The following is a 26635-nucleotide window of genomic DNA, read 5'->3' on the forward strand; positions in this document are numbered from 1 at the left end:
CTTAAGAGAGATAGCTTACAGAATTTTCCAGTAAAAAGTGTCATACTAAAATTGCAAATAAATTAATCATTCATAATAGAATACCTGCAAAGAAACATGTTGCAGATAGTGTTCACCTACCACTGCTAACCAGTAAGCAAATTAAGATTGATGCTTTGTTTGCACTATTAATATGGGGAATTGCACTTTGGCAGTGTGATTGGCTACAGCTACAAAGTGACACCTATACCAATAATCTGTGTATCTATTGACAGCTATTGCTTGCTTAGTTGAATATTAATTTCAGTAGTTAAGAGGAAGTAACAAAAATATTCAGATATAATGTCAAAGTCTTAGTAATTACATACACTTTTGAATTCAGTTGTTTACTTTTCTTCTATGAATATAGTCACTTCATACAGCCTAGGCACTTTGCATTCCCTGAAAGATCAGTGCTGTGAAATCTAACATCTACTGTATTTTATTCCACGACAATAAGGCATACAATATATTGATGACCTCAGATGTATTCTCAGTCTTCTACTGTGGTAATTTCTTCATAAGAATGATGAGAGCGAAAATACTTTCAGCTAGAATTTCAGTAAAATGTTGTACTGCTATGGAGAAATTCAGTCTCCTAGCAAATCTTCTCCCAGATTATGCCAACCTTCATGTTTGTGGTCTGGGAATTTGATCATATCAACCCAGTGCTTCAGTCGTTCTCCCTTTGAGCGGCAGCTGAGTTCCAGACCACCTGTGGATTAGCAACAATAATAGATACGTAATGATTACAAAATAGGGAAATAAAATTTATGCTAACAATGTAGATAAGTGTAACAATAGTCAAAATTCCTGGATGGAGCAATATGAAGAGTGATCAAAATGTAATGGTAGTTTGTGTAATTTATGTGCTTTATAGTCCAATTTTCAACATTTTATCTTGTTTGTACACATGTTCTTGATGTATATTTGCATTTTGAGCTTTTTTGAATATTTGGTTTATCATTCACAGTCAAAAAGGTTATATCTGTTTTCGAGTGCTCAGCAAATTTTTACTTTTGAAAAAAAAAATGGATAAAAGAATCTACATTAAATTTTGCTTGAAAAAATGGAATAAAGTGCAGCACTGTATCCAAGATGTTGACTGTGGCTTTTGAGCAAACCAAATTTGAGTGAGACAAGAATTTATGGATGGAATATGTATTTCAAAGAGGGTCAAGAGGACATTGAAGGTGATGATTGTGCAGGATCCCCTAGCACATCAATTACTGATAAAAATGTGGAGGAAGTTGTAGGTGAACATTATATCAGCTGTCTAACTGAATGAACTTAATCTAATTCTGTACATGAAGTATTATATTTCAGGCTAAAATGACTAAAAAGAAATTAGTTTGCTACAATCAATGTCTACTAATGTTTAAAATTATTCTTTTTTTAAAAAATATTTGAAATTATGAAATTTCCGGCATCTTTAAAATTCATATTATTAATTGCACAATCTAATGCTAATTATTAAATTTATTTCTGGATTTATTTATAACATAAAAATATATCTTGGTGATGATTCTTTTTTTTTGTCAAGAATGTTTGTAAAAACTTTTGCTTTGTAAACTCTTTGGAATATTGTGAGTGACGTAAAATGTAAGGAGTAGTGAGCATGCCTCTGATGGAAGTACACAAATTTCCAATCTTGTCAACAACAATGTGAATTAGTGTTCTGAAATGGAGATTGTGAAGTCAGTGTGATTTAGACAAATGGGATAAAATAAAAAGATATTCATAGCAACAGGCAAATCTTCATCAGTTATTCAGTTTGTCAAGACCCCCACAACATTGTAAAAATTACAGCTTCAAGACTGTATCCTAGACACAAGACTTGGAGCCAACAACAAAGAGATAATGAAGATAAATAAAAAGTTTTTCTTTTTTATATATTATGCCTCTCAAAGCTTTTGGAAATAATGAACAGACAAAGAGGAATTTAATGGTGATGTGTGGGAGGATAGGATTACAAGTGGGGGATCAGCCAGGATCAGTTGACCGATGATGAAGTTTTGTATGTTGCAGCAGAAGAAAGGACAGTAATTAGTATCATTTACAGTTTTTATATACATTCAGAAACTTAAGTCACTTGATGAAAGAAGACCCGAGGACTGCCCAGCGAAGTCGTATCAACAGTGACAAGATAATATCAACAATGACGGACTGGATGAGTTGAAAGAGAACTTTACAACTACAATGAACGACATTAGAAGAAAGATAATTACAAACTATTTGTGAAATTACTTTTTTTTGTGGTCTCATGTGATTGATAGGAAAATGAATAGGGATGAGGATAGTGATGTAGATGTGAAAGCTGTAGGACCCATCCAAGACACATTTGAACCAAGTGAAAGTGTAGTCAGCTAAGAAACAGTTAAAACTGATATTTTGCAGTTGATTTTAGCAAAATTAGAGGAAATTAAAACAGAACCGTCTGAAAACAACAGTAAACTAGACAGCGTACAATATCAAATAGACCAACAAATGGGTTGTCAGATGGATTCAAAATTGTGAATAAAAAATTGATGTCTTAGAAAATAAATTTATTGTTTTGGAAAATGAGTTAGTTGGAATGTTAATGATGTCAAGAGTTCAGCAGAAGGTTGTAGAGGAGAAAATGGAACAGAACTTTCATAGTTTAGATCAAAAAATTTTAAATGTTGAAAACAGTATGCTAGCTAATGTAAATGTTTTAGATCAAAAAATTTCAGTAGTTCAAGAAAATTGTATCCACAACAATCTGTATTCAAATAATGGTACTCCAATCAAAAGTTTTCCATCAGACAGTTTACATCCAGTCAATTTTCTATACCACTGTAGAGATAGTTTTGTGTTGGGATGAGTGATGACCAAAAGATAAAATTTGTTAAAAGATGTCTTGAAGGTGAAGCTCTGTCATCAGTAAATCTAAATTTAAGCCAGTGGGAGACATACTAAAGTTTTGAAAAAAGTTTTTTAAATAAATTTTGGTCAGAAGCTGAACAAGGGATAATTAAAAGTGAATTTCTGAATGCTCCAAATTATATGAATAGGGATGGTACACTGAAAGAATTCTGTAAGAATCAACTTAAGAAATTAACACATCTTGACAGGCCATTTGACGAAATGACATTTATTGTGCACTAAATAGGAGTTTACCAGAGAGGTTCCAATGATAATAACTATAGAAACAGAGATAGTGGTAACTTCTATGAGGGTCAAAATGGTGATAGAGACAGAAGTTTTGAACATTAGTAGAATGGGAGCAATGAGGATAACCAATGGAAATTTAATAGGAGAAACAATCATAGATGCAACTATTCGGGAAATGGTGGTCCACCTCAGTGAAGGTCCACAGTATTAATAATGTGGCACAGGTATCTGAAGTTGAATAGAAGGAACATCAGATTTCTCATTTATGTTTTGATCAAAAGTTTTGGAATACTATGTTTAATTATAATGATGTAGATACTAATCACAAACCAGAATGTGAGATTAATGACAATTTTGATGTAGTGTGTACTAATGATTTCTTCTCTTGATCAGAAAACAGTGTTATTTATATATGTAAAACAGGTGATGACTATATTTGATCTGAATTAGGTGGTATTTTTTATGTAGATATGAATGAGAGCTGTGAAATGACTGAGGTTGCCAAGTCTGAGACTGGTTACTTATTGCAAATAAATGTAGGTGAGGCGTGTGACATTGGTGGTGATGAGACTTGTGTTGTTAATGATGTAGTTGATGAAGTAATTTTGGAAGAATATTATGATGATGATGGTGATGGGTGATGGTGATGGTGATGGTGATGAAGATAATGATGGTGATAATTATCATTCATTTGTGGAGCTTAAGAATAATGAAGTTTCAGAGTTATTTGTGAATACAGGTAAGGTAAGTGATGTTTGTGATGATATAAGTAAGAGTCATGGGATGCCAGTCCAGTCAATGTAGTTTTCCATTAATGTCATGCAGAGTAATGATCCAAACAGTAAAGCTGAGTTATCTGTAAGCCTAGAGAATGAGGGTGAAAACTTTTTGAAATTTGTTTGGGACCAAATTGATGATAACATAGATAAATGTGCATTATGGAATAAGTTACCTGTGATTAGTCAAAATTTGTATCCAAATTGGTGGAATCAAGTGAAAGAAGATCTAAGTAGGAAATGAAATTTTAAAATTATAATATTTTTGTGTTCCTTCTGAAATAGTGATGTTATTTGTGCTATGGAACACATTCAGTGTGTTCAATCTTTACCTGACAACATGTACAACCAAAGCAATGCTATGATACCAATAAAATTGGTCAGATCCTGCAAAAGCAGTCGATGAAATTGAAAGTGATCTTTTTCTTCAATTGTCTAATAGCAGAGACGATTATTCAGATTTTGGATATCCTTACATTAAGATTAAGATTGATCAGTGGGAAGGGAACTTTTTGATACTGGTAGCCCGATTTGTGGTATATCTGAACAATTTAGAGGCAAGATTAAATATTGTAAGAATTTTGCGGAACTGCCTGCTACACGTGTACAGATTTATTATTATTTTTTTTTTTTTTTTGCTATGCTGTAGATTCATAAGGCTATTTAACTGTGTTCCGTTTGTCTGGAATTAAGTATGTAAGATGAGGTGATTTCTAGAGTTTTATTATATCCATTGACTGAGTTTAAATCTATTTGTAGATTGATAAGACTATAGAACTGTGTTTTGTTTGTCTGGAATTTAGTGTGTAAGACGATGTGAATTTTGAAGTTCTGTCTTGTCTGTTGACTGAGTTAAAACAATAGAGTTGTGCTTTAGACTTTAATATATATGTCTGCTTGTGTCTGTGTATGTGTGGCTGAATATGGGTGTGTGTGCGAGTGTTTCCCCCTAAGGTAAGTCTTTCTGCTCCCGGGATTGGAATGACTCCTTACCCTCTCCCTTAAAACCCACATCCTTTCGTCTTTCCCTCTCCTTCCCTCTTTCCTGATGAGGCAACAGTTTGTTGCGAAAGCTTGAATTTTTTGTGTATGTTTGTGTTTGTTTGTGTGTCTGTCGACCTGCCAGCACTTTCATTTGGTAAGTCACATCATCTTTGTTTATATATATATCTGCATGTGTCTGTATATGTGTGGATGGATATGTGTGTGTGTGCAAGTGTATACCCGTCCTTTTTTCCCCCTAAGGTAAGTCTTTCCGCTCCCGGGATTGGAATGACTCCTTACCCTCTCCCTTAAAACCCACATCCTTTCGTCTTTCCCTCTCCTTCCCTCTTTCCTGATGAGGCAACAGTTTGTTGCGAAAGCTTGAATTTTGTGTGTATGTTTGTATTTGTTTGTGTGTCTATCGACGTGCCAGTGCTTTCGTTTGGTAAGTCACATCATCTTTGTTTTTAGATATATTTTTCCCATGTGGAATGTTTCCCTCGATTAATATATATATAAAGATGATGTGACTTACCAAATGAAAGTGCTGGCAGGTCGACAGACACACAAACGAACACAAACGTACACACAAAATTCAAGCTTTCGCAACAAACTGTTGCCTCATCAGGAAAGAGGGAAGGAGAGGGAAAGACGAAAGGATGTGGGTTTTAAGGGAGAAGGTAAGGAGTCATTCCAATCCCGGGAGTGGAAAGACCTACCTTAGGGGGAAAAAAGGACGGGTATACACTCGCACACACACACATATCCATCCACACATATACAGACACAAGCAGACATCTCACAAGCAGACATATTTAAATATGTCTGCTTGTGAGATGTCTGCTTGTGTCTGTATATGTGTGGATGGATATGTGTGTGTGTGCGAGTGTATACCCGTCCTTTTTTCCCCCTAAGGTAGGTCTTTCCGCTCCCGGGATTGGAATGACTCCTTACCTTCTCCCTTAAAACCCACATCCTTTCGTCTTTCCCTCTCCTTCCCTCTTTCCTGATGAGGCAACAGTTTGTTGCGAAAGCTTGAATTTTGTGTGTATGTTAGTGTTCGTTTGTGTGTCTGTCGACCTGCCAGCACTTTCATTTGGTAAGTCACATCATCTTTTTTTTTTTTAGATATATTTTTCCTACGTGGAATGTTTCCCCGTATTATAACCATATCATTAATTTGAACCCAACAATTACGTTTGTTATTGTCGCTGTTGCATTTCGAAATCTTTCCTGTCGTCTTATTTTCTCTTTATTTTCTCTTGGTCTTTAAATATGTCTGCTTGTGAGATGTCTGCTTGTGTCTGTATATGTGTGGATGGATATGTGTGTGTGTGCGAGTGTATACCCGTCCTTTTTTCCCCCTAAGGTAGGTCTTTCCGCTCCCGGGATTGGAATGACTCCTTACCTTCTCCCTTAAAACCCACATCCTTTCGTCTTTCCCTCTCCTTCACTCTTTCCTGATGAGGCAACAGTTTGTTGCGAAAGCTTGAATTTTGTGTGTATGTTAGTGTTCGTTTGTGTGTCTGTCGACCTGCCAGCACTTTCATTTGGTAAGTCACATCATCTTTTTTTTTTAGATATGTTTTTCCTACGTGGAATGTTTCCCTCTATATATATTCGTGGCAAATGAATCTGCTCCAGTCCGGAATCCCTGAACCATTACACCAACAACCTGAAAACAGCTTTTGCATCCCGCATCTACCCTCCCGACCTGGTACAGAAGCAAATAACCAGAGCCACTTCCTCATCTCCTCAAACCCAGAACCTCCCACAGAAGAACTGCAAAAGTGCCCCACTTGTGACAGGATACTTTCCGGGACAGACTTTGAATGTGGCTCTCCAACAGGGATACGACTTCCTCAAATCCTGCCCTGAAATGAGATCCATCCTTCATGAAATCCTCCCCACTCCACCAAGAGTGTCTTTCCGCCATCCACCTAACCTTTGTAACCTCTTCGTTCATCCCTATGAAATCCCCAAACCACCTTCCCTACCCTCTGGCTCCTACCCTTGTAACCGGCCCCGTTGTAAAACCTGTCCCATGCACCCTCCCACCACCACCTACTCCAGTCCTGTACCCCGGAAGGTGTACAAGATCAAAGGCAGAGCCACTTGTGAAAGCACCCACATGATTTACCAACTGACCTGCCTACACTGTGAAGCTTTCTATGTGGGAATGACCTGCAACAAACTGTCCATTCGCATGAGTGGACACAGGCAGACAGTGTTTGTTGGTAATGAGGATCATACTGTGGCTAAACATGCCTTGGTGCACGGCCAGCACATCTTGGCACAGTGTTACACCGTCCGGGTTATCTGGATACTTCCCACTAACACCAACCTGTCAGAACTCCGGAGATGGGAACTTACCCTTCAGTATATCCTCTCTTCTCGTTATCCGCCAGGCCTCAATCTCCACTAATTTCAATTTTCCGCCACTCATACATCACCTGTCTTTCAACAACATCTTTGCCTCTGTACTTCCGCCTTGACTGACATCTCTGCCCAAACTCTTTGCCTTTACAAATGTCTGCTTGTGTCTGTGTACGTGCGGATGGATATGTGTGTGTGTGCGAGTGTATACCTGTCCTTTTTTCCCCCTAAGGTAAGTCTTTCCGCTTTAAAAAGTTACTAAGGAGAACATGTCTTGTGTGATGTGAAGGAGTTATTGTACAGCATATTTAGTTCAAAAAACAATGTTTCAGGATTTGATGTGAATACTAGATAGGAAGTTACCTATCCATTGGAGCGTGTGATGAGAACTCTAAGGAGGAAACTGAAAGACGTGGGTGGATCTACTTCCCACACTGCTGTGTGGCTATACCCTACTGGACAAGTCAACTTGCACGATATCGTGGGTGCTGGCTAACTTACTCGAGCATCTGTCGACTGGATCTGTGTTGTGACTGATATCTTAGCAAAGACTGCTAAAGACAGTGTTATTCAGCATAAATTCATGTAGGGGGATTGACTTTCCACTTATTATGTAACTTTACATCAGTATGTCTTTTTTTATCATTTGTAAATTAATCTTCTAGGTCTTTATGTACGTAGGTTAGTTGTATGGACAACTAGTAAGTAGTGTGGAAGACGCCTACTAGTGTAAACAATATAACAAGATGTATACATGTCTGCTTTCATATACTGTTTTTGGTCCTCAAATTGCTAGATTGTGTCTTCATTGAAAGCTAACTGTGACTCTGTTTACCTGTATTTATCCTGAGTGTTGCAATATTGTATCTGACTGGACCTTGATTTGTGGAGAGACCCTGGTCTTCATGACTATGTGTGTGTACTCAAGGAGAATGTACAACCTTTGATTGAGGCTACATGCTTCTTATAATTACTCTTTGCTATGACTGAATTTTTTTTGCTGGTTTGTACCCAGTGTGGTTTGGATTCATGGGTCAATCCCCACTTTGTCGACTTAGGCCCTAGTATTTTTCCATTTTTTTCTTGCTTCATGAGTCAACATATCCTTGAATGCTCTGGTGTATGTGGCTCATTGATTCCTGTTCATGACTGAGTATATTCTTCTGGTCTGTACCCATTGTTGCCAGTATTTGAATCAGCTCACTCATTGTACACTTAGGCTCAGAAATTTTTCTCTTCTCTTTTGAAGATTTTGAAGGACTGATTGTATAGATCTTAACTTAAAATTTATAAATTCTAGTTATTCAAATTGTCTTTTTAATTATTTCTGTAGTTTAGTGGTGTAATGTTATAGTTTTGATTTTTTATTATTTGTCTTGTGACAGTATGTTCCACAGATGTGAAAATCTGAGTGCCATATCCTGATATATGTATAGATTATGATTTGTATAGTAGATATTTTTCTTTTGTTTTCTGTAATACGTTACATATCACTTACGTCTATACATCTATCTGCTATCCTGGGCAGCATTTTATACACTGTTTGGCAAACCTTAAGTCTGTCACAAAATATTGTAACATTCTATTTCCAAATTTTGTGAGGGAGATATTGTAATGGTTCACCCTCCTGTCACATATACAGGGCGAGCACAAAGTCGTGCCATGATTATAAAAATTTATAACAGAATAACCATTTGACATAATAAGTTACATTTGATGCCGTTACATAGGTTAGTGTTGCTAGTTGTTGTGACCAATAGATGGCACTGGTGTTCCACAACACCAACATAGTCTGTTGGGTCATGTTAGTTGCTGGCGAAATGGTGTCGAAGCAGGAGAAAGCGCAATGTGTGCTTTTGTTTCAAGAAATGAAATCGCCCATCAGTGTTCACAGTAAATTTCAGGCTTCTTATGGACACAGCCCTCCTGACATTAAATCAATAAAGCGATGGTATGCAAACATTGACGATCATCCTCGAAGTGGCAGGCCTCGTGTGAGTGATGCAACTGTTGATTGTGTTTGGCAATTGTTTCAACAGAGTCTGTCTAAATCAGCTTGTCAAGCATCACATGAACTTCAAATACCGCAAGCAAGTGGTGTGGTAAAGATTCTTCATAAAAGGCTTAGGTTGCATGCTTACAAAGTGCAAATCGTGCAGGCCTTGCAACTGAATGATTTGCTGACGTGTGCTGAATTTGCAACTGAGATTCTCAACAGGATTGATGGTGCCAACAATTACTTAAATCGCATATGTTTTACTGATGACTCCACCTGTCATGTCAGTGGAATGGTAAATAGGCGTAATGTCCATATATGGTGTTCAGAGTCTCCGCATGATGCTACTGTACAGTTACAGCAGGACAGTGAAAAAGGGAATGTTTGGGACGGCTTCGTGCATAACAAGGTTTTTGGACCGTTTTTCTTCTCAGAAAAATCCATTACCACTAACTACTTAGATGTTTTGCAACAGTTCATTGCCCCATATTTCCATATTTAGAAGAATATCAACCATGGATAATTTTCCAGCAGCAAGATGGAACTCTTCCCCCCCCCCCCCCCTCTCCCCCATCCCACTGGGCTCTGGGCTTTGATAGTGCATGATTTCCTGGATGAAACATTTCTGGATTGGTGGACTGGAAGGAATGGTCCAACACCCTGGACCCTGGCCACCCCACTCTCCAGACATTATGCCCTTTGACTTTTTTTTCTGGAGCTATATCAAGGTCAGAGTCTTCATCACACCAGTTGCTGATGTCGATGAACTGAAGGCTAGGATACAAGCTGCTGTGGGTACCATGACAGAACACATGTTCGGAACACCTGGAGGTAACTGGAATAATGCCTCATCATTCTCCAAACTACCAAAGGAGCTCACATTCAGGTTTACTAATGTAAGCGGCCTTTTTCTTTTTTAAGCTAGTAACACTAACCTATGTAATGGCATCCAATGTAAATTATTATGTCAAATGGTATGCAATGTATTATATTTCAGGCTAAAATGCATAAAAAGAAATTAATTTGTTACAGTCAGTATGTACTAATGTTTAAAATTATTCTTTTTTTTTTAAAAATATATATATATATTTGAAATTATGAAACTTCTGGCATATTTAAAATTCATATTATACATTGCACAATCTAACACTAATTATTAAATTTATTTCTGGATTTATTTATAGAATAATAATATATCTTGGTGACGATTCTTTCTTTTTGTCAAGAAAGTTTGTAAACTCTTTTGCTCTGTGAACTCTTTGCAATATTGTGAGTACTGCAGAATGTAAGGAGTACTAGGCATGCCGCTGATGGAAGTAGACAAATTTTTAATCTCGTCAACAACAATGGGATTAGTTTTCTGAAATGGAGATTGTGAAGTCAGTGTGATTTAGACAAACGGGATAAAATAAAAAGATATTCATAGCAACAGGCAAATCTTCATCATTTATTCAATTCGACAAGAAACCACAATGTTACAAAAATTACAGCCTCAAGAATGTACCCTAGACACAAGACCTGGAGCCAACAACAATGAGATAATCAAGATACATAAAAAGTTTTCCTTTTGTGTATTTTACACCTATCAAAGCTTTTGAAAATAATGGACAGACTAAGAGGAATTTAATGGCGATGTGTGGGAGGGTAAGATTACAAAGTAAAGAAAATGTTTCTGTAAAACTGCTGATTCACAATAAGAGAGGTTGATGATGTAGCATATCCTCTGTCTCATGTCAAGCAGTTTTTTCAGATGTTTTGGGCATGAAATATGTAGCAGCAGAGTTTCTTCCAAGATTGTTGAATTTTTTCCAAAAATAACAACATGCAGACATTGCTCATGAATTGTCAAATGAAGTCTAAAGAAGTTTATAACAGGTGATGAAACATGGGTGTATGGGTATGACATTGAAACAAAGGTCCAATCATTCTCACAGAAACTGCCTGAAGAGCCAAGACTGAAAAAAGTTTTACAATTTCGATCTTGTGTGAAAGTTCTTCTCACTCTTTTCTTCAATTAAAATGGGATAGTGCATTATGAGTTCCTGACTTATGGTCAATAAGGAATACTACCTGGAAGTTGTGCCATTTGTGTGAAGCAATTCAAAGAAAATGACCAGAATTGTGACAAAACCACTCATGGAAATTGCATCACAATAAAGCTCCCGCTCACACCTCAATGCTTGTTTGTGATTTTTTGGCAAAAAATGAAACCATTATGTTGTTTCAGCCACTGTATTCACTGGATGTGGCCCCCTGTGTCTTCATTCTATTCCCATGACTGAAGAGAACCATGAAAGATGCTGTTTTGCCACCACTGATGATATAAAAACAGAATCGCTGAAGGAGCTGAACACCATAACGAAAAGTAAGGTCCAGAAGTACTTCCAAGATTTGTAAAAGCACTAACACAAGTATATGATATTTGATGGGGAAAAAGTTGATGTTGATGAATAAATAAATATTTTTTAAGAAAAACAAAAACTTCCATGACTTTTTGATCACACCTCATATGTAAAATAAGAGAAAGGCAACTACTCACCTATGGCAGACTGATGCATGGAGTGCAGTAACACGTAACAGAAAACAGCATTAGCTTCTGAGCACAGCTCTTTTGCAAGAAATAGTACACGTGTTCACACACACACACACACACACACACACACACACACACACACACACACAAAGGAATAACCACACCGACACACTGTGTGAATGTGTGTACTGTTGCTGCATAAATAGCAGTGCTCAAAAGCTAGTGTGAATGCTGTTTTCTGTTATGTGTTACTGAGCTCCATGCTTTGATCTGGTATAAGTGAGTGGTTGTCATTCCCTTCTTTTACATAGTGTAGTTAAGTAAATACATAGTGATTATTACATTAACATGTAGCATACAAAGAAATGCAATAAATGTCACAGAATCATATACTTTGTGAATCACCTGTTATCTCTATGGAGCTGCATTTTTTCTGGAGCTAAACTGACTGGACAAATTATTAGTCACACCCTGAGAAAGCACATTGGTTGCTTAGTTCTGTAGATGGTGTAAAACTGAATCATGCTTTCTTCCAGGAGTGCTAGTTCCGCAAGGGTCGCAGGAGAGTTTCTGTGAAGTTTGAAAGGTAGGAGATGAGGTACTGGCAGAAGAAAAGCTGTGAGGATGGTTTGTGAGTCTTGCTTGGGTATCTCAGATGGCACAGCACTTGCGCCGCGAAAGATAAAGGTCCCGAATTTGAGTCTCGGTCTGGCACGCAGCTTTAATCTGCCAGGAAGTTTCATATCAGCGTACACTCTACTGCAGAGTGAATATCTCATTCTGGATGAAACGTGAAATTTATTTCAAAATTCTTGTGACTGGATGTTGCCACTTCTAAATATTCATGACGAGTTTTCTGTGGACACTCTGTCTTTCACATTGATAATAGACATGTTCACAGGGTTCCACACATACCCTAAAATAAGGCAAATCCAGATAGGTGATGTGAATCTAATCATTTACCTACTGTTCAACATTTTGTACCAGAGTGCTGCATCTTAACAAGAACACCACAGCTGACCATTGGTATGAATTCTAGACTGATTTGTCTACAACATTGACATGTTATAGTGTGCAGTACTAACAAATGGCACTGCCAGTAGACATGTAATTCATGTGCTGCACTCATGAAATAAATACATAAATACTAAAACTTCTGCTGGGAACAGGTACTTTTGAGTGTGTAATTGGTTATTTGTAATATTTTCACTTGAATATTAATATCTAAAGTTCTACTATTTCATTTTTTTGTTCATTGTTAATATCGCTTAGATACTACACTTGCCTAGTTACAAAACTTCGTTCTTGTAAGTTAAATCTGATCATATGAGTATACAATTTTTATTACTCTCTGATTTCCTCCTCCCTTTCACATACACTTCTCTCTTTTTTTAAGGGCTATCTGATTTCTACTTCCATTGTAATTATTCCTTTTCTTTTTTGTGCTTATATGTCTTGCTCACACTGATCAATTTTTAAACTTTATTGCACTTCTCATTTCTCTTGAATTGCTTTTATTCTGTAATTTGTCAGTTGTATTGTAAGCATAGTTCTTCAGTTAACTTCCCCAGAGTTAGTTTACTTTTCCAGTTGGATCTACATTGTCCAGTCGCATTAATGTGCACCTGTCAAAAGCCTGAATAACCACTCTTTTGCAGTGTGGACAGCTGCAAGATGTGCTGGAAGAGAGTCAATAAGTTCTAGAAGATACCAACAGGAATGTGGAGCCATGCTGACTCCAGCATCATGCCCAGCTGCATCAGGTGTCTTGGTTGAGGATCCAGGGAACAAACAGCCCGATGAAGGTGGTATCTCAATTGGTTGTAAATCTGGAAAATTTGGTGGTCAAGGGAGTATGGTAACTGCAGCGTGGTACTCTTCAAACCACACATGTACACTGTGAGCTGAATGATGTTATCATTCTGAGGAAAAACAAACTGTATGTAGGCTTTTGGCTAACAAGGCCTTTATCAAAAATAGATAATATACACAATCTAGCAACTGCATCTCAACACACACATGACCACAGCCTCTGGCAACTTGGCCATGTGTGTGGGAGTTGCATTTGTGACAGCATGTATCTTGTCTATTTTTGACAATGGCCTTGCTGGCCAAAAGAAAGACAGTCTTTTTGTTGTGACTTTATGCGACTGTGCATCTCTGCTATATGGTGAGTAGCAACTATCCTTTTCATTATATTGTTACATATCGTCCTGGATTTTCCATTGTTTGAAACTGCGTGTAGGGGTGGACATGATCCACAAGGATAGATGCATACTAGTGTTGATACAGTATGCCTTCCAGAATGACAAGATCACCCAGGGAACACCACAGAAACATTACCCAAACACCGTAACACTCCCTCCTCTGATCTATGGAGCATAAAATATGATTCATTTGGAAAGGTTACCTGTCTCCACTCAGTGGATGCTCAGCTGTGGTACTGGCATGTAAATTCCAGCCTTCTTCACTGATGAATAACAGTTGGCATGGCTGCATAAACCAGGTGCCTCCTGCAGAAGCCCATTTGCAGCCATCTTTGTTGAACAGTCACTGAGAACTGTTGGTAGCCCCTTGGTTCATCTGGGCAGTCAGCTACTCAACAGTTGCACATCTATTCACTCATACACATCCTGCAGCCATAGTTCCCTATTCACTCATACACATCCTGCAGCCATAATTCCCACCTGTCATCTATGGCTGGTCATGCATCACAGTTACCTCGGCACTGGTTTTGGATAGTGCCATTTTGCTATGCACGGTGTAGTTTAACACTTTGAAAACTCAACCATTTCAGAAATGCTTGCACTCCTGGTACTAAATCCACTGTCCATGACCTTTTTGGATACCAAATAAATTGCTCTGTTTCCGCATTACAATAACAATTGCACTATTTTCCGCATTACAACAACTGCGCTGTTTTCCGCATCCTCCCTAACACACTTCATGTACTCTCCACTGCTAGTACTGTAACCCATTTATGTGACTGGACCACGTATTAGTAATGTGTTTCAAGCAACTAAATAGATTTATTATTTTATTCATGGCAGTATTATTTTTGCACGATGAATTTTAGGCATCAGTTGTAAAGTAAATTTTATTATGCTTTACCAGTTTCACCAAATTAATTTGTCATCTTCAGAAGGCAGGGGCGGAAGTATTTTGGAAACGGGTAAGTTTTCAAAGTGTTATGCTGTGGTGGTTAACGTACACCATGCATGGCAAAATAGCATGATCCAAAACCAGCATCAATGCAACTATGCGGCACTATGGTCTGTAGATGACAGGGGTGAACTATGGCTGAATAGATGGGCAACTACTGAACAACTTACCACCCAGATGGACCATGGGGCTATCATCAGTGTCACCTCACTATGTTTCTGTAATATACTTTTTATACTTCTCATAAATCTACAACCAAAGTCTACAGATTTGTAATATCCTTTATTTTGTAGGCTTCTGAAGATGACAAATTCATTTGTTGAAGCTGGTGAAGCACAATAAAATTTGTTTGCAATTGATGCTTGAAATGTATCCTGAAAAAACTAGATAGGTCTTTATAGTTAGACAGACCTTTAAAGCACCTGATCAATTTTGTAAATAATGTGATGAAAATAGTTATTGTTGTGACTTGCTGATCTTTCAAAGTGCTGCCGAGCAGTTACACATGTCGCTACATGCGGCGCTGTCTGCCAGCCGTGCAGCAGCAGCGCCACCTAAGCAGCCAGCCAGCCAGCAGCTGCTAGACTCGGACTCAGTTATGATTTGACTGTTAAAGTGTACACACGTCTTACTCAGTTTACTTGATCTGTGACTTTCATGTATTGCATCTTCCTTGAAATATATTTGTTCAACTTGAAGTTATAACAATGGGCGATGAGGATGGGATTTTTCTTTTCCATCGTTGACCCACATGTTTCCATGGCTACTTCTGAGCAACTATTGCAAGGTCTCATAGAACAGCAAACGCTTCTCACAAATGTGATTCGTGATTTCGTCGCGGCATCAAATGCGGGGCATCTCTCGTCATTGTCTCTGCCTCCTTTTCCTCCTTACGACGAGACGGCAGAAGACTGGTCTGATTGTGAAACACATCTTCGACTTAATAATAGAATAAAGGCGAAACTGGAGCAAAGCATACATAATTTCATTAATACAGTACTAAGCTGATTTTCCTTCATGCGGGATGAATCCAGTAGGAGTGTAATACATTGAGCAAGACCATCAACAGTCACCACCACAACAATGGAGAAAATCTAACTTCAAAATCTAAGTTCAACTCGAATGTTTCCATTAATTGTAATATGCTTTGAAAGTGAGTTATCAGCAAAAATACAAAATTTGTTATTTTTGGTCAATATATTTCATTGTTTTGTTGGAAAAAGCCACAACTGCTATCTTGTGCAACTTCCAACCAATCTTTCATTTCAATAATAGTGGAAGATTTTATGCAAGCATACTACTTGTGTGTGTGTGTGTGTGTGTGTGTGTGTGTGTGTGTGTGTGTGTGTGTGTGTGTGTGTGTTAAAGAGAAAGAGAGAGAGAGAGAGAGAGAGAGAGAGAGAGAGAGAGACTACGAAAGTGCATTTGATGACAACTATGTATAAGTCCTTTACTATTATTTTTGTTATGAGCAATGGATGTATTTATCATACACACCAAGATAATCATTACTTTTCCCATAATCTTTGTCCCATACTGTGATCTCAAGTTCTTGTTTTGGAAGATCTGTCATCTTTGTATCAAAAGCAAATTCTTCATTGAAAACAGGATTCAGATTCTTCCATTTAATTGAAGTTTTGTGTTTACGATGGTATGGATCAGGTTTCAGCCTCCTGCAGAGATAAGAAAAACTGTATAAATCAAGTAATTCCATAAAAATTAAGATTCCATTCACAAAATAGTTAAATTCACAGAGAGATAGTGGCTAGTACTTACCTTCACAGAGGCACAACATGCAGATGGCTGATATATATGGGTGAAAGAATATCACAGAAATTCTAGGTTCTTCAGGAAAGAAAAAGAAATTGGTTTGGAGGGACACTGGACAAGGGGTCACTCAGAATCCTTGCTAAGAGGGATCTACATTGAGTGAGATCCCTCATAACATGGGTTTTGAGTGACCTATCTGCCCCACATTCAGTCTCCCCAAGCCAATTCCTCTCTGCTCCCTGAAAAAGGAATACCGTATTTACCCGATTATAAGACAAGGTTTTTTCCCAAATTTGTCATTCAAAAAATATCAGGCCATCTTGTATTCACAGATTAAACTGTTGCTGCCAAGGTCAACATGTTTACAGTGTTTAATAGATTAATACAGGGGTCATCTTACATATTTATAGATGAAGCTTTGGCTGTTGAGGTTTCATACAAATTTATTTTGAAAATTTCCAAAGGAAAGGGGCTAGCAAACAATGCTTTCATATGAATGGGTTCAAGATTTCCCAATATGCCAAAGTGCTTGATATAATATCAATTTTGCTTAAACAATCACATGACATTTGACTCAAGGTGCTATGTAGTGCAGTGGATATGTGAGAAACTATGAACTAGACACTATGATAGTTAATGCTATGCTTAAAAAATTGTCAATGTTGAGAAACAGAGGAGGAAATAGCATTAAATTATATCAACTCAATAAACTTTTGTTGTATTTGAACAGATTTGCAGTAAAAGTTGTCCTACCATACATGTATGGATACTGTATACATACTCATACATTTATGCTGCTTTTTAATAGAGGTAACTTTCAAAGGCAAAAATCTTGTTCTTTAAAAACCATTACATCATTCTGTACCAAAGCCAATACTTTATTTGGTTATGAGGTGTATTAGTTGCTGTTGTTACATATGATCTGCTACCTAGAAGATATCGTCATCTGTGTTCCACTGTTGCTCAAACACAGAAAAGCCTTGGAAGGGGAACAGAGACACCAGCTTGGCTGAGTGTGAGGAGGGAAATTGTGAGCAGGCAACAAATTTCATCCTGCTGCCAACCATGGGAATCTATACTGCATATTTTGGCTTTTTATGAATGTCTACCATTTTTAAACTGCAGTTTACTTAATTAGATTCTAATCAGAATCGAATTGACTTTACAATGGGACAAATACTCAACAATGGCATAGATTTCTGCAGGAAATGCTAAAAGTCTAGAGTGGGACCAGTGGCATATATATTTGTTTGATGCATTCGTGCTGCAGTGTTGTCTACACTCACAGTGAGGTATGACAGGGACAACAGGGAGTGTCAGCTGGTGGTTCTACACAGGCAATGAAAAAGCAATGGCCAAACAATATTTTTTGTAGCAAAAGACAGAGTAACATCACAGTCTAATGCATTACAGTCACAGCAATCTCTGACCTGAAAATTGTTACCGTTTGACAGCTGGAGCCACACTAGTGCTCCAAGTGGTCAGAAAGAAGACATTCACATGTGCTGTAAGGATAATGTTTGTTTTTAATTATTTCCTACTTGATTAACAAAATAATTGCTATATTTTTGATTTCCAAACATTAGTAAATTACCAAGAGACAAATTGTTGTGAAATACATGTAAAAACAGTTGAATAACACCGATTCAGCGACATAAGGAACAACTTATTAATGAAGAAATACTTTCAAATATTTGTATATTCGCTGAAATCAGCAGAATATAGACACACATTTCATGTATAAGAAGTGTATATTTATATTGTTTCTGTTGTTATTATCATAGGCACTTTCTTCGTCAATTAAAACATCTTATGGAGTCTAATGATTCACCCATTCTTACACTTAACTTTTCTTTCTAATACTGGAATACTTTTGTAAATGTAATTACTTTTGATTCAAAAGTGAAGATTCTTGCTGTTTGTGGCTCAGACTTAGCAACAATTGTGGTGTTGCTCCCTTCTATGCTAGGAAACAGATTTATTGATTTTGATGATTTATTATCATGTCTATGTGGTTTTCGCTTAAGCTACAGTTGTGGTGGTTTATTTGGTACATTAAATAATGTAGGTATTACAACCCATGTAGGTTTCTTCCATTTCACATTCACTGATTTGGCTGGAAATGTAGCAAACAAAACTGCGCTTTTTTCACATAGACATACGTTGTGTTGTGTTAGACTGTGGTAACATTCTCATGTCAGTACATAAGCGAAATCTGCAACATGTCCGTGGAAAAAACAAACCCCATCATATTCAGAAGACAACCAAATATTTGTGACAACAATGGAGATAAGAGTTTCATAGCTGTCTTGTTAAGAAGAAGATGATAATTAAAAACAGTGGTACACAGATGACAGACTAAACAAGAGAGACAAAGAAGATAAATATTAATGTAAGCAATTTCTTTTTCTTTATTTTATTTCTCCTTGCATTATCAAAATGTAAACCGTTACATCCACAAGTGACTGGCGAGTGGTGCACAGCAGAGAATGTAGACGCGAAGCCGCCAGGTAAGGGAGCTGCTGGAGGTATCGCTGACTATGAATGGGCAGTAGGGGACAACAGACACTATGACTGACCAGGACACAACATGAGGCAAGTAACCAAGAACTGAGATGATAAACACGGCAAGACAGCAACAACGCAGGAACACTCCAAACAGTGACAGTTGGTATCTCAACACACAGAACTGGAACAAAGTATGACTGAGACGCAAACGGGAACTACAGCAAGTGCCACACTGCTGCGGTAGGGCCAGATGGCCATCTAAATACCTGATCATGGGAAACACAATTGGCTGTAAACTTCACATCGTATAGAGAGTGGCACACTTGCACGGCGAGGCTCGTGGTGCAGGCAAGTGCTGGAGCACAGAGACCCCTGGCGGGTATCCAGGTCCATACCCTCTGGCACACATTCAACTTTTGCACCTTCCAACACTAAATTGCCCCCACCCCCTCCCCCCAACCTGTGCATAGGGGCAGAAATGCCCTGGATGTTGTTGTGGTGGGCAGAGGGCAGAAGGAGGGAACGGAGGGAGACCCTGTGGCAGTGGGTTGGGAGGGCCATCCATGGAATTCATCAAAACACCACCGAGGGCAGGGCATCTCATGGCGCCTCCAATCTTTGTGGATGCAGAAAGGAGTGCTAGTGTGCCAGTGGCTGTTGGCAGTGGGGCCAACTCAAAGGCCTTGTGCACACCAGGAGGGTGGGGGGTAGGGGGGATGTGAGGTGCCACAAAGGGGTATAAGGTGGCAGCACTCGAGCCCCTTCTGTATCTGCACTGATGTCACACACGCCACCCATCACCCGTGGATCATGACTACTGTGACGGAAGTCCAAACAGCCTAGCCCCCATACAAGCGGGTGCACATGGCCGTGCCCGGGATATGTCACGGGGCTCTGAATGCAATGGTGTCAGCAGATGGAGCAGGGTCTGTGGTTGTCACCCATGGAGGATTTCAGCTGGACTATGACCATCAACCTGTGTGGTGCGATAAGTGTTCAGGAATAAGGTGAGGCCCGACGTGGTGGCAGAGGATTCGACCGCTTTTGTCAGCTGTTGTTTAAATGTGCTGACCAGTTGTTCTGCTGTGCCATTGGAAGATGGATGGAAAGGAGGGGTGTGGATGTGTTTGATGCTGTTGGCTTCACAGAATGTGTGGAAGGAGACTGCTGTGAATTGGGGCCATTATCAGAGACCAAGGTACGGGGCAGGCCTTTGATGGCAGGAACTTGAGCCAAGGCCGTGAGTATGGCATCGGTTGTGGTGGATGCCATGTGCACCACATACAGGTATCTGGAGTAGGCATCCACAATGAGAAACCACATCAATCCCAAGAATGGGCCCACAAAATCGAGATGGATGTGTTCCCAGGGCTGGCGAGGTGTAGGCCAGGGAGCAAATGATTGTGGTGGGCTTACCTGGTGATGCGCACACAGCCTGTGCACCCACGGTTCAAGCATTCGATGTCACCATTGATGCTGGGTCAATACACATGGTGAGCCAAAACCTTTGTATGGGACATCTCCCAGTGTCCACGGTGTAGCAAGTGGAGGACCCAATGGCACAAATGAGGTGGGATGATTACCCGATGGGTGTAAGCCTCCACGGCCAACAGAAGGACACACGCCACAACCGAGAGCCTGTAGAAGACATGCCACAAGGGGCTGAATTCAGTTGTCAACTGGTGAGTCAGATAGGTGGGTCAACCTTGGGTGATGTAGCAGAGAACCTGCCACAGTATGAGATCCCGGTGTGTTGCAGAGGTGACCTGTGCAGCTGTGGTGGGAAGTCCATCCAGTGTATCTCGGTGGGCCATATCAATGCGAAAGCAGAGGACTTCCTACTGGTCAAACTCGGGATCAAGGCTCAAGGGGAGATGTGACAAGGCATCGGCATTAGAGTGTTGAGAGGTGGGCTTATATCAGATAATGTCTGTGTAATTGCATAAGAACAGCGCCCAGCACTGGAGATGTTGAGCAGTCCACTCAGGGAGATGAGTGTGAGGGCCTAAGAGGGTAACTAAAGGCTTGTGATCAGTGAGGAGAGTGAACTTTGTCCCAAATAGGTAAATGTGAATCTTTTGAATGCTAAGCCCAATCGCCAGAGCCTCTTTCTCAATCTGAGAATAGTTCCTCTCTCCAGGGGACAGTGTCTTGGATGCATATGCAATGGGCTGTTCTGAGCCATCCATATTCAAGTGAGCCAGAACTGCCCCAAAACTATAGGCTGAAGCATTGGCCACCAAGCGACAGTCCGAAGAGAAGGGGGTCAGGCAAGATGTGGACTTGAGCATTGTTTTCGAGTGGAGAAAAGCTGGATCACAGGCAAGAGTTTGGTTTATGCCACCCCTTTGTGATGCAAGTGATTGAGGGGCTGTTCAACATCAGTAGCCTGGGGTAGAAACTTTAAGTAGTATTTAACCTCACCCAAAAAGACCTGGAAGTCAGATAAATCCTTGGAGTGGGGAAGGGCGCTAATGGCCACGACCTAGTGATCTGATGGATGAATGCCTTATTTGCTGGGCCAGTGCCCCAGGTATTTGACTTCTGGTTGAAAGAAACTACACTTTTCCAGCTGACAGCATAAGCCTGTGGCCTGCCGATCATGAAATAAGGTACTGAGGTTTTGCAAACACTCATAGCGTGTATGGTCAGTGACCAAGATGTCATCAAGATAATTGACACAAGCCAGGATGGGCTATGTGAGCTGCCCCAGGTACCTCTGAAAAATGGCTAGTGCCGAGGAAATACCAAATGGGAGGTGCTTGTGTTTATATAATCCGAAACGCGTGTTGAAGACCACGATGTTCTGGGATTCCTCATCTAAGGGTAATTGGTGGTAAACTTCCGCCAGGTCAATCTTAGAGAAGTACTCACCATGCACAAGTTTGGTGAGAAGTTCTTCCTACTGGGAAATGGGATAAGTTTCAACAAGGGACTGTTCATTGATTGTAACTCCGAAATCTCCACACAGGTGAAGGGAGCCATTGGGTTATCACCACTAATGGAGTCGCCCAAGCACTTGCCTTCATGGGCTCGATGATGCCAGCAGCCTGCAGTTGATTGAGCTCTTGCTTGACTACTGGACATTAGATCACCGGAATGGGTCAAGCCTGGAAGAACCATGGCTGAGCATCTGGCCAGAGAGCAATGTGTGCCTGGAAGTCCAAAGCACACCCTAAGTCAGATTGAAACAGAGAGGCATAGGCCAAGTGCAGATCATCAAGTTCCTGGAATGGGACAGCAGTGGAAATGATCTTAACTTCATCAGAAATTGAAAAGCCAAACAGCATGAAAACATCGAGTCGAAAAATGTTTGATGCCGAGGGATGGTCAACCGCCAGTCGGGCCGTGAGCCAGGAAACATGTTTATAGGTGGCTGGGAATGGGAACTGTCCACAGAGGGTGATAGAACCATCCCTGTACATGACCAGTTGCCAAGAGGTGGGAGACATCTCCATGGAACGCAGGCGTGTATACGTCACCAGATTGAGCAAAGAGATGGTGGCCCCTGTATTGACCTGGAAACGAATGTCTATGTTAAAAATGTGGAGTGTGAGGAAGAACTGCCACCATGTCAATGGGGCGTTCAGTGGGATGACAGATTTCAGTGTGTGCATGGTATCCTGATGCCCCATGGGTGAGGGATGGTAGCGGGTGGCATGGCTGTGACAGAGAGATTGGAGAACACCATTTTTCTGACAGAGCGTGCATGTCTTCCAATGATGGGGACAGACCATGTGAGAGTGGGTGGAAATTCACTGCGGGCAAGATGGAAGCAACCCACACAACTGCTGACAAGGGGCAACCAGCAGCTCTGAAGCCATAGAGATGTTGGACAAGGAGGAGTCTCAACAACACTGCTCTCTGTGGGCTGTACCACACCAACAGCGTGAGGGAGGTGCCCAAGAGGAGGACTCTACTGCTGCCATCTGTGGCCTTGCCATAAGACGCTCATTAGCTGCTTGTGCAATTTCAAGGGAGTGGGCTATGCTTAGAATGTCTTTCAGCAAGGGGTTATCGAGTTTCAATGCAGCCATGTTGACCTCTGGATCGGGTACATGTGAATGACAAATTTGCAAATCATGGAGTCCACATATGATGCCTTGCAATGCTGATAGATGCAAATGAAGTCACATTTATAGCGGAGACCCTGCAAGTCCTTGACCCAAGAACGATTTGAGTGACTGAGCTGTTTATGGTACTGATGGAACTCAAGCTGAGACTCCATGACATGGTAGCACTGGAAATAGTAGTTAGTGAGCAGCACACATACCTCATGGGGTTGAACGTCGATGCCAACTTGTGGAGCTGAAAGAATTTGTCTGGTGATGCCCAGAACAAGAATAATGACCGCTATAGGGAGCCATCTGTGACTTGAAATGCTGTGAAATGGAACCCTTAAAGAATAGTTTGTTGTTCACAATGTGTAACAAATCAATTTTGTAATTTAACATTTCTAATGTAGGTAGATAAACTTCATTTAACTAGCTCCACCTTTTTTACTGAAGGATAAAAATAGTTCCATTAATTTTGCAAATGAGCAAATGCACTACTGCATAGTTTTATATTTATGTTACTTCTTACAATCTTTTCACTCATTGTCATGTTACTTTCCAGTTAATGATTTTAACTGCCTCAGAAAAGAGAGCATTACAAGTGTTGCTGCGGTGAAAATGTGGAAATAGTGAAACTGTTAGCAAACTTTATTTTATCATGCTAAACTGCTTCAGAGTCAAATTCATAGAGTGTGTTGGACCATATGTTGATTCTTTATATGAAAAATAAAAGATCACTGTCAAAAGTATCAGTGCAAAATTTCAGACTGATGTAAACTCTGTGAAAATCTTTTTTAGTCTTGTGGCTTGCTTTTAGAAATAAGGTATCCATTGTTCTATAATGATTATGCTAGGTAATGATATACTCAGTGAAAAATAAATATGCTTAATAAATGCAAAGATAACCCTTCCAAAAAATTTATCATGTACAACTACATAAAACTTTCATTATTTTTGTATTCCACATCTCTACTCTTCTGTTGTAGTGCCACGCCAACATGCTTACTTCTAGGCGAGGCCAAGAACAGCAACAGCTTCAGCAGTTTTTCCCATATGCTGCCAACAGTGACCACACTATTTTTGCCATGCCTCATCACATGGGTCAATCATACGCAACAATGAGATTATCCTATTTGTGGAGCCAATGATCGAGTCAACTGTTATCATCTGCAGCATCAGCCAATAGTATGGATTTACTGTAGTTATCCATGCTGCTTTGTAATACGTGGCTCAGTGAGTCAAAAGCCTGTTCATCTCGAGTTCAGTAAAGTTCATCATCAGCGAATCCTGAAAATTTCTCAACACTCAACATTTTATGAGCAGCAGCCAGGAGTTGTCTTCAGCAGTACCCAGCTGGAGAGTATCAGCTACCCAGTCCAGAGCTTATGCTAGCAACAGTCAGAACACAGCCATCCGTCTAGACTCTGCGGTCCACAGTAAACACCTGAATATAGGAAGTGCCTCTATCTTAGCAGCTATGTGGTAACTGGCTTTTGTCTCTGCATGAGTGTTTACTCATGGAAGTGATTGCTTGTTTATGGAACTTAGTTCTCAGACTGGTCTGATTCATGTGTCTGTAATACGAATGGGATGTACATTTATGTTAATGTTGCAATAAACAAATGTTAAAGTACCTGTACTAAGTATTTCTGTGTAACAGTGTTGCAGAACTTGTACAACAGTGACACAGTCATACTGGTTAATGAATGTCCAAAACACTTAGTCAACCACATACTTGGAAGTGCAATGTGCACTTACAGGTAGCCACTGTAGAGGACACATATTAATGTAAATTGAGTGGATCACCACCAAAGTATTTCCTGTGGAGGGTACAGTGTATTTTTTATATTTTTCTGATACCAGTGTTGACTTCAAGACAGTCAATGGTCTTAGTGGACCTTGAGATTGATCTGCTTATAAACTCAGGAAAATGCATATTATCTTCCTGGAACATTCTTGTTAACAGTTTTCACGTTAGCATTTTCTTATTGATACATTATTGTTGGACATTTCCTTGTTGAAATTCTTTTTGTGGAAACATTCTTTTTGGACTTTTTCTAGCTGGAACTTTCAGTAGTGCCTAATCTCATTGAGCTATGAAGTCAGATGAGAACAGGAAACCGTCAGTAATACACTCCTGGAAATGGAAAAAAGAACACATTGACACCGGTGTGTCAGACCCACCATACTTGCTCCGGACACTGCGAGAGGGCTGTACAAGCAATGATCACACGCACGGCACAGCGGACACACCAGGAACCGCGGTGTTGGCCGTCGAATGGCGCTAGCTGCGCAGCATTTGTGCACCGCTGCCGTCAGTGTCAGCCAGTTTGCCGTGGCATACGGAGCTCCATCGCAGTCTTTAACACTGGTAGCATGCCGCGACAGCGTGGACGTGAACCGTATGTGCAGTTGACGGACTTTGAGCGAGGGCGTATAGTGGGCATGCGGGAGGCCGGGTGGACGTACCGCCGAATTGCTCAACACGTGGGGTGTGAGGTCTCCACAGTACATCGATGTTGTCGCCAGTGGTCGGCGGAAGGTGCACGTGCCAGTCTACCTGGGACCGGACCGCAGCGACGCACGGATGCACGCCAAGACCGTAGGATCCTACGCAGTGCCGTAGGGGACCGCACCGCCACTTCCCAGCAAATTAGAGACACTGTTGCTCCTGGGGTATCGGCGAGGACCATTCGCAACCGTCTCCATGAAGCTGGGCTACAGTCCCGCACACCGTTAGGCCGTCTTCTGCTCACGCCCCAACATCGTGCAGCCCGCCTCCAGTGGTGTCGCGACAGGCGTGAATGGAGGGACGAATGGAGACGTGTCGTCTTCAGCGATGAGAGTCGCTTCTGCCTTGGTGCCAATGATGGTCGTATGCGTGTTTGGCGCCGTGCAGGTGAGCGCCACAATCAGGACTGCATACGACCGAGGCACACAGGGCCAACACCCGGCATCATGGTGTGGGGAGCGATCTCCTACACTGGCCGTACACCACTGGTGATCGTCGAGGGGACACTGAATAGTGCACGGTACATCCAAACCGTTATCGAACCCATCGTTCTACCATTCCTAGACCGGCAAGGGAACTTGCTGTTCCAACAGGACAATGCACGTCCGCATGTATCCCGTGCCACCCAACGTGCTCTAGAAGGTGTAAGTCAACTACCCTGGCCAGCAAGATCTCCGGATCTGTCCCCCATTGAGCATGTTTGGGACTGGATGAAGCGTCGTCTCACGCGGTCTGCACGTCCAGCACGAACGCTGGTCCAGCTGAGGCGCCAGGTGGAAATGGCATGGCAAGCCGTTCCACAGGACTACA

The 26635-nt window shown here is 40.4% G+C and overlaps 1 protein-coding gene across 1 annotated transcript in view; it reads right to left on the bottom strand.

The window, feature by feature from the left end:
- Window positions 1–369: 369 nt before the first annotated feature.
- LOC126203385 (rabphilin-3A) overlaps window positions 370–26635 on the bottom strand; it is a 1010032-nt gene continuing 983766 nt past the window's right edge. The window contains exons 18-19 of the mRNA XM_049937683.1: window positions 16478–16653; window positions 370–733 (exon numbers count right to left, since the gene is read on the bottom strand). Of these exons, the coding sequence (XP_049793640.1) occupies window positions 609–733; window positions 16478–16653 (301 nt within the window). The 3' untranslated portion in view covers window positions 370–608. The remainder of the gene's footprint in view (window positions 734–16477; window positions 16654–26635) is intronic.

This window comes from Schistocerca nitens, chromosome 9, assembly GCF_023898315.1.
Source record: "Schistocerca nitens isolate TAMUIC-IGC-003100 chromosome 9, iqSchNite1.1, whole genome shotgun sequence".
In the NCBI taxonomy this organism is placed as follows: domain Eukaryota; kingdom Metazoa; phylum Arthropoda; class Insecta; order Orthoptera; family Acrididae; genus Schistocerca; species Schistocerca nitens.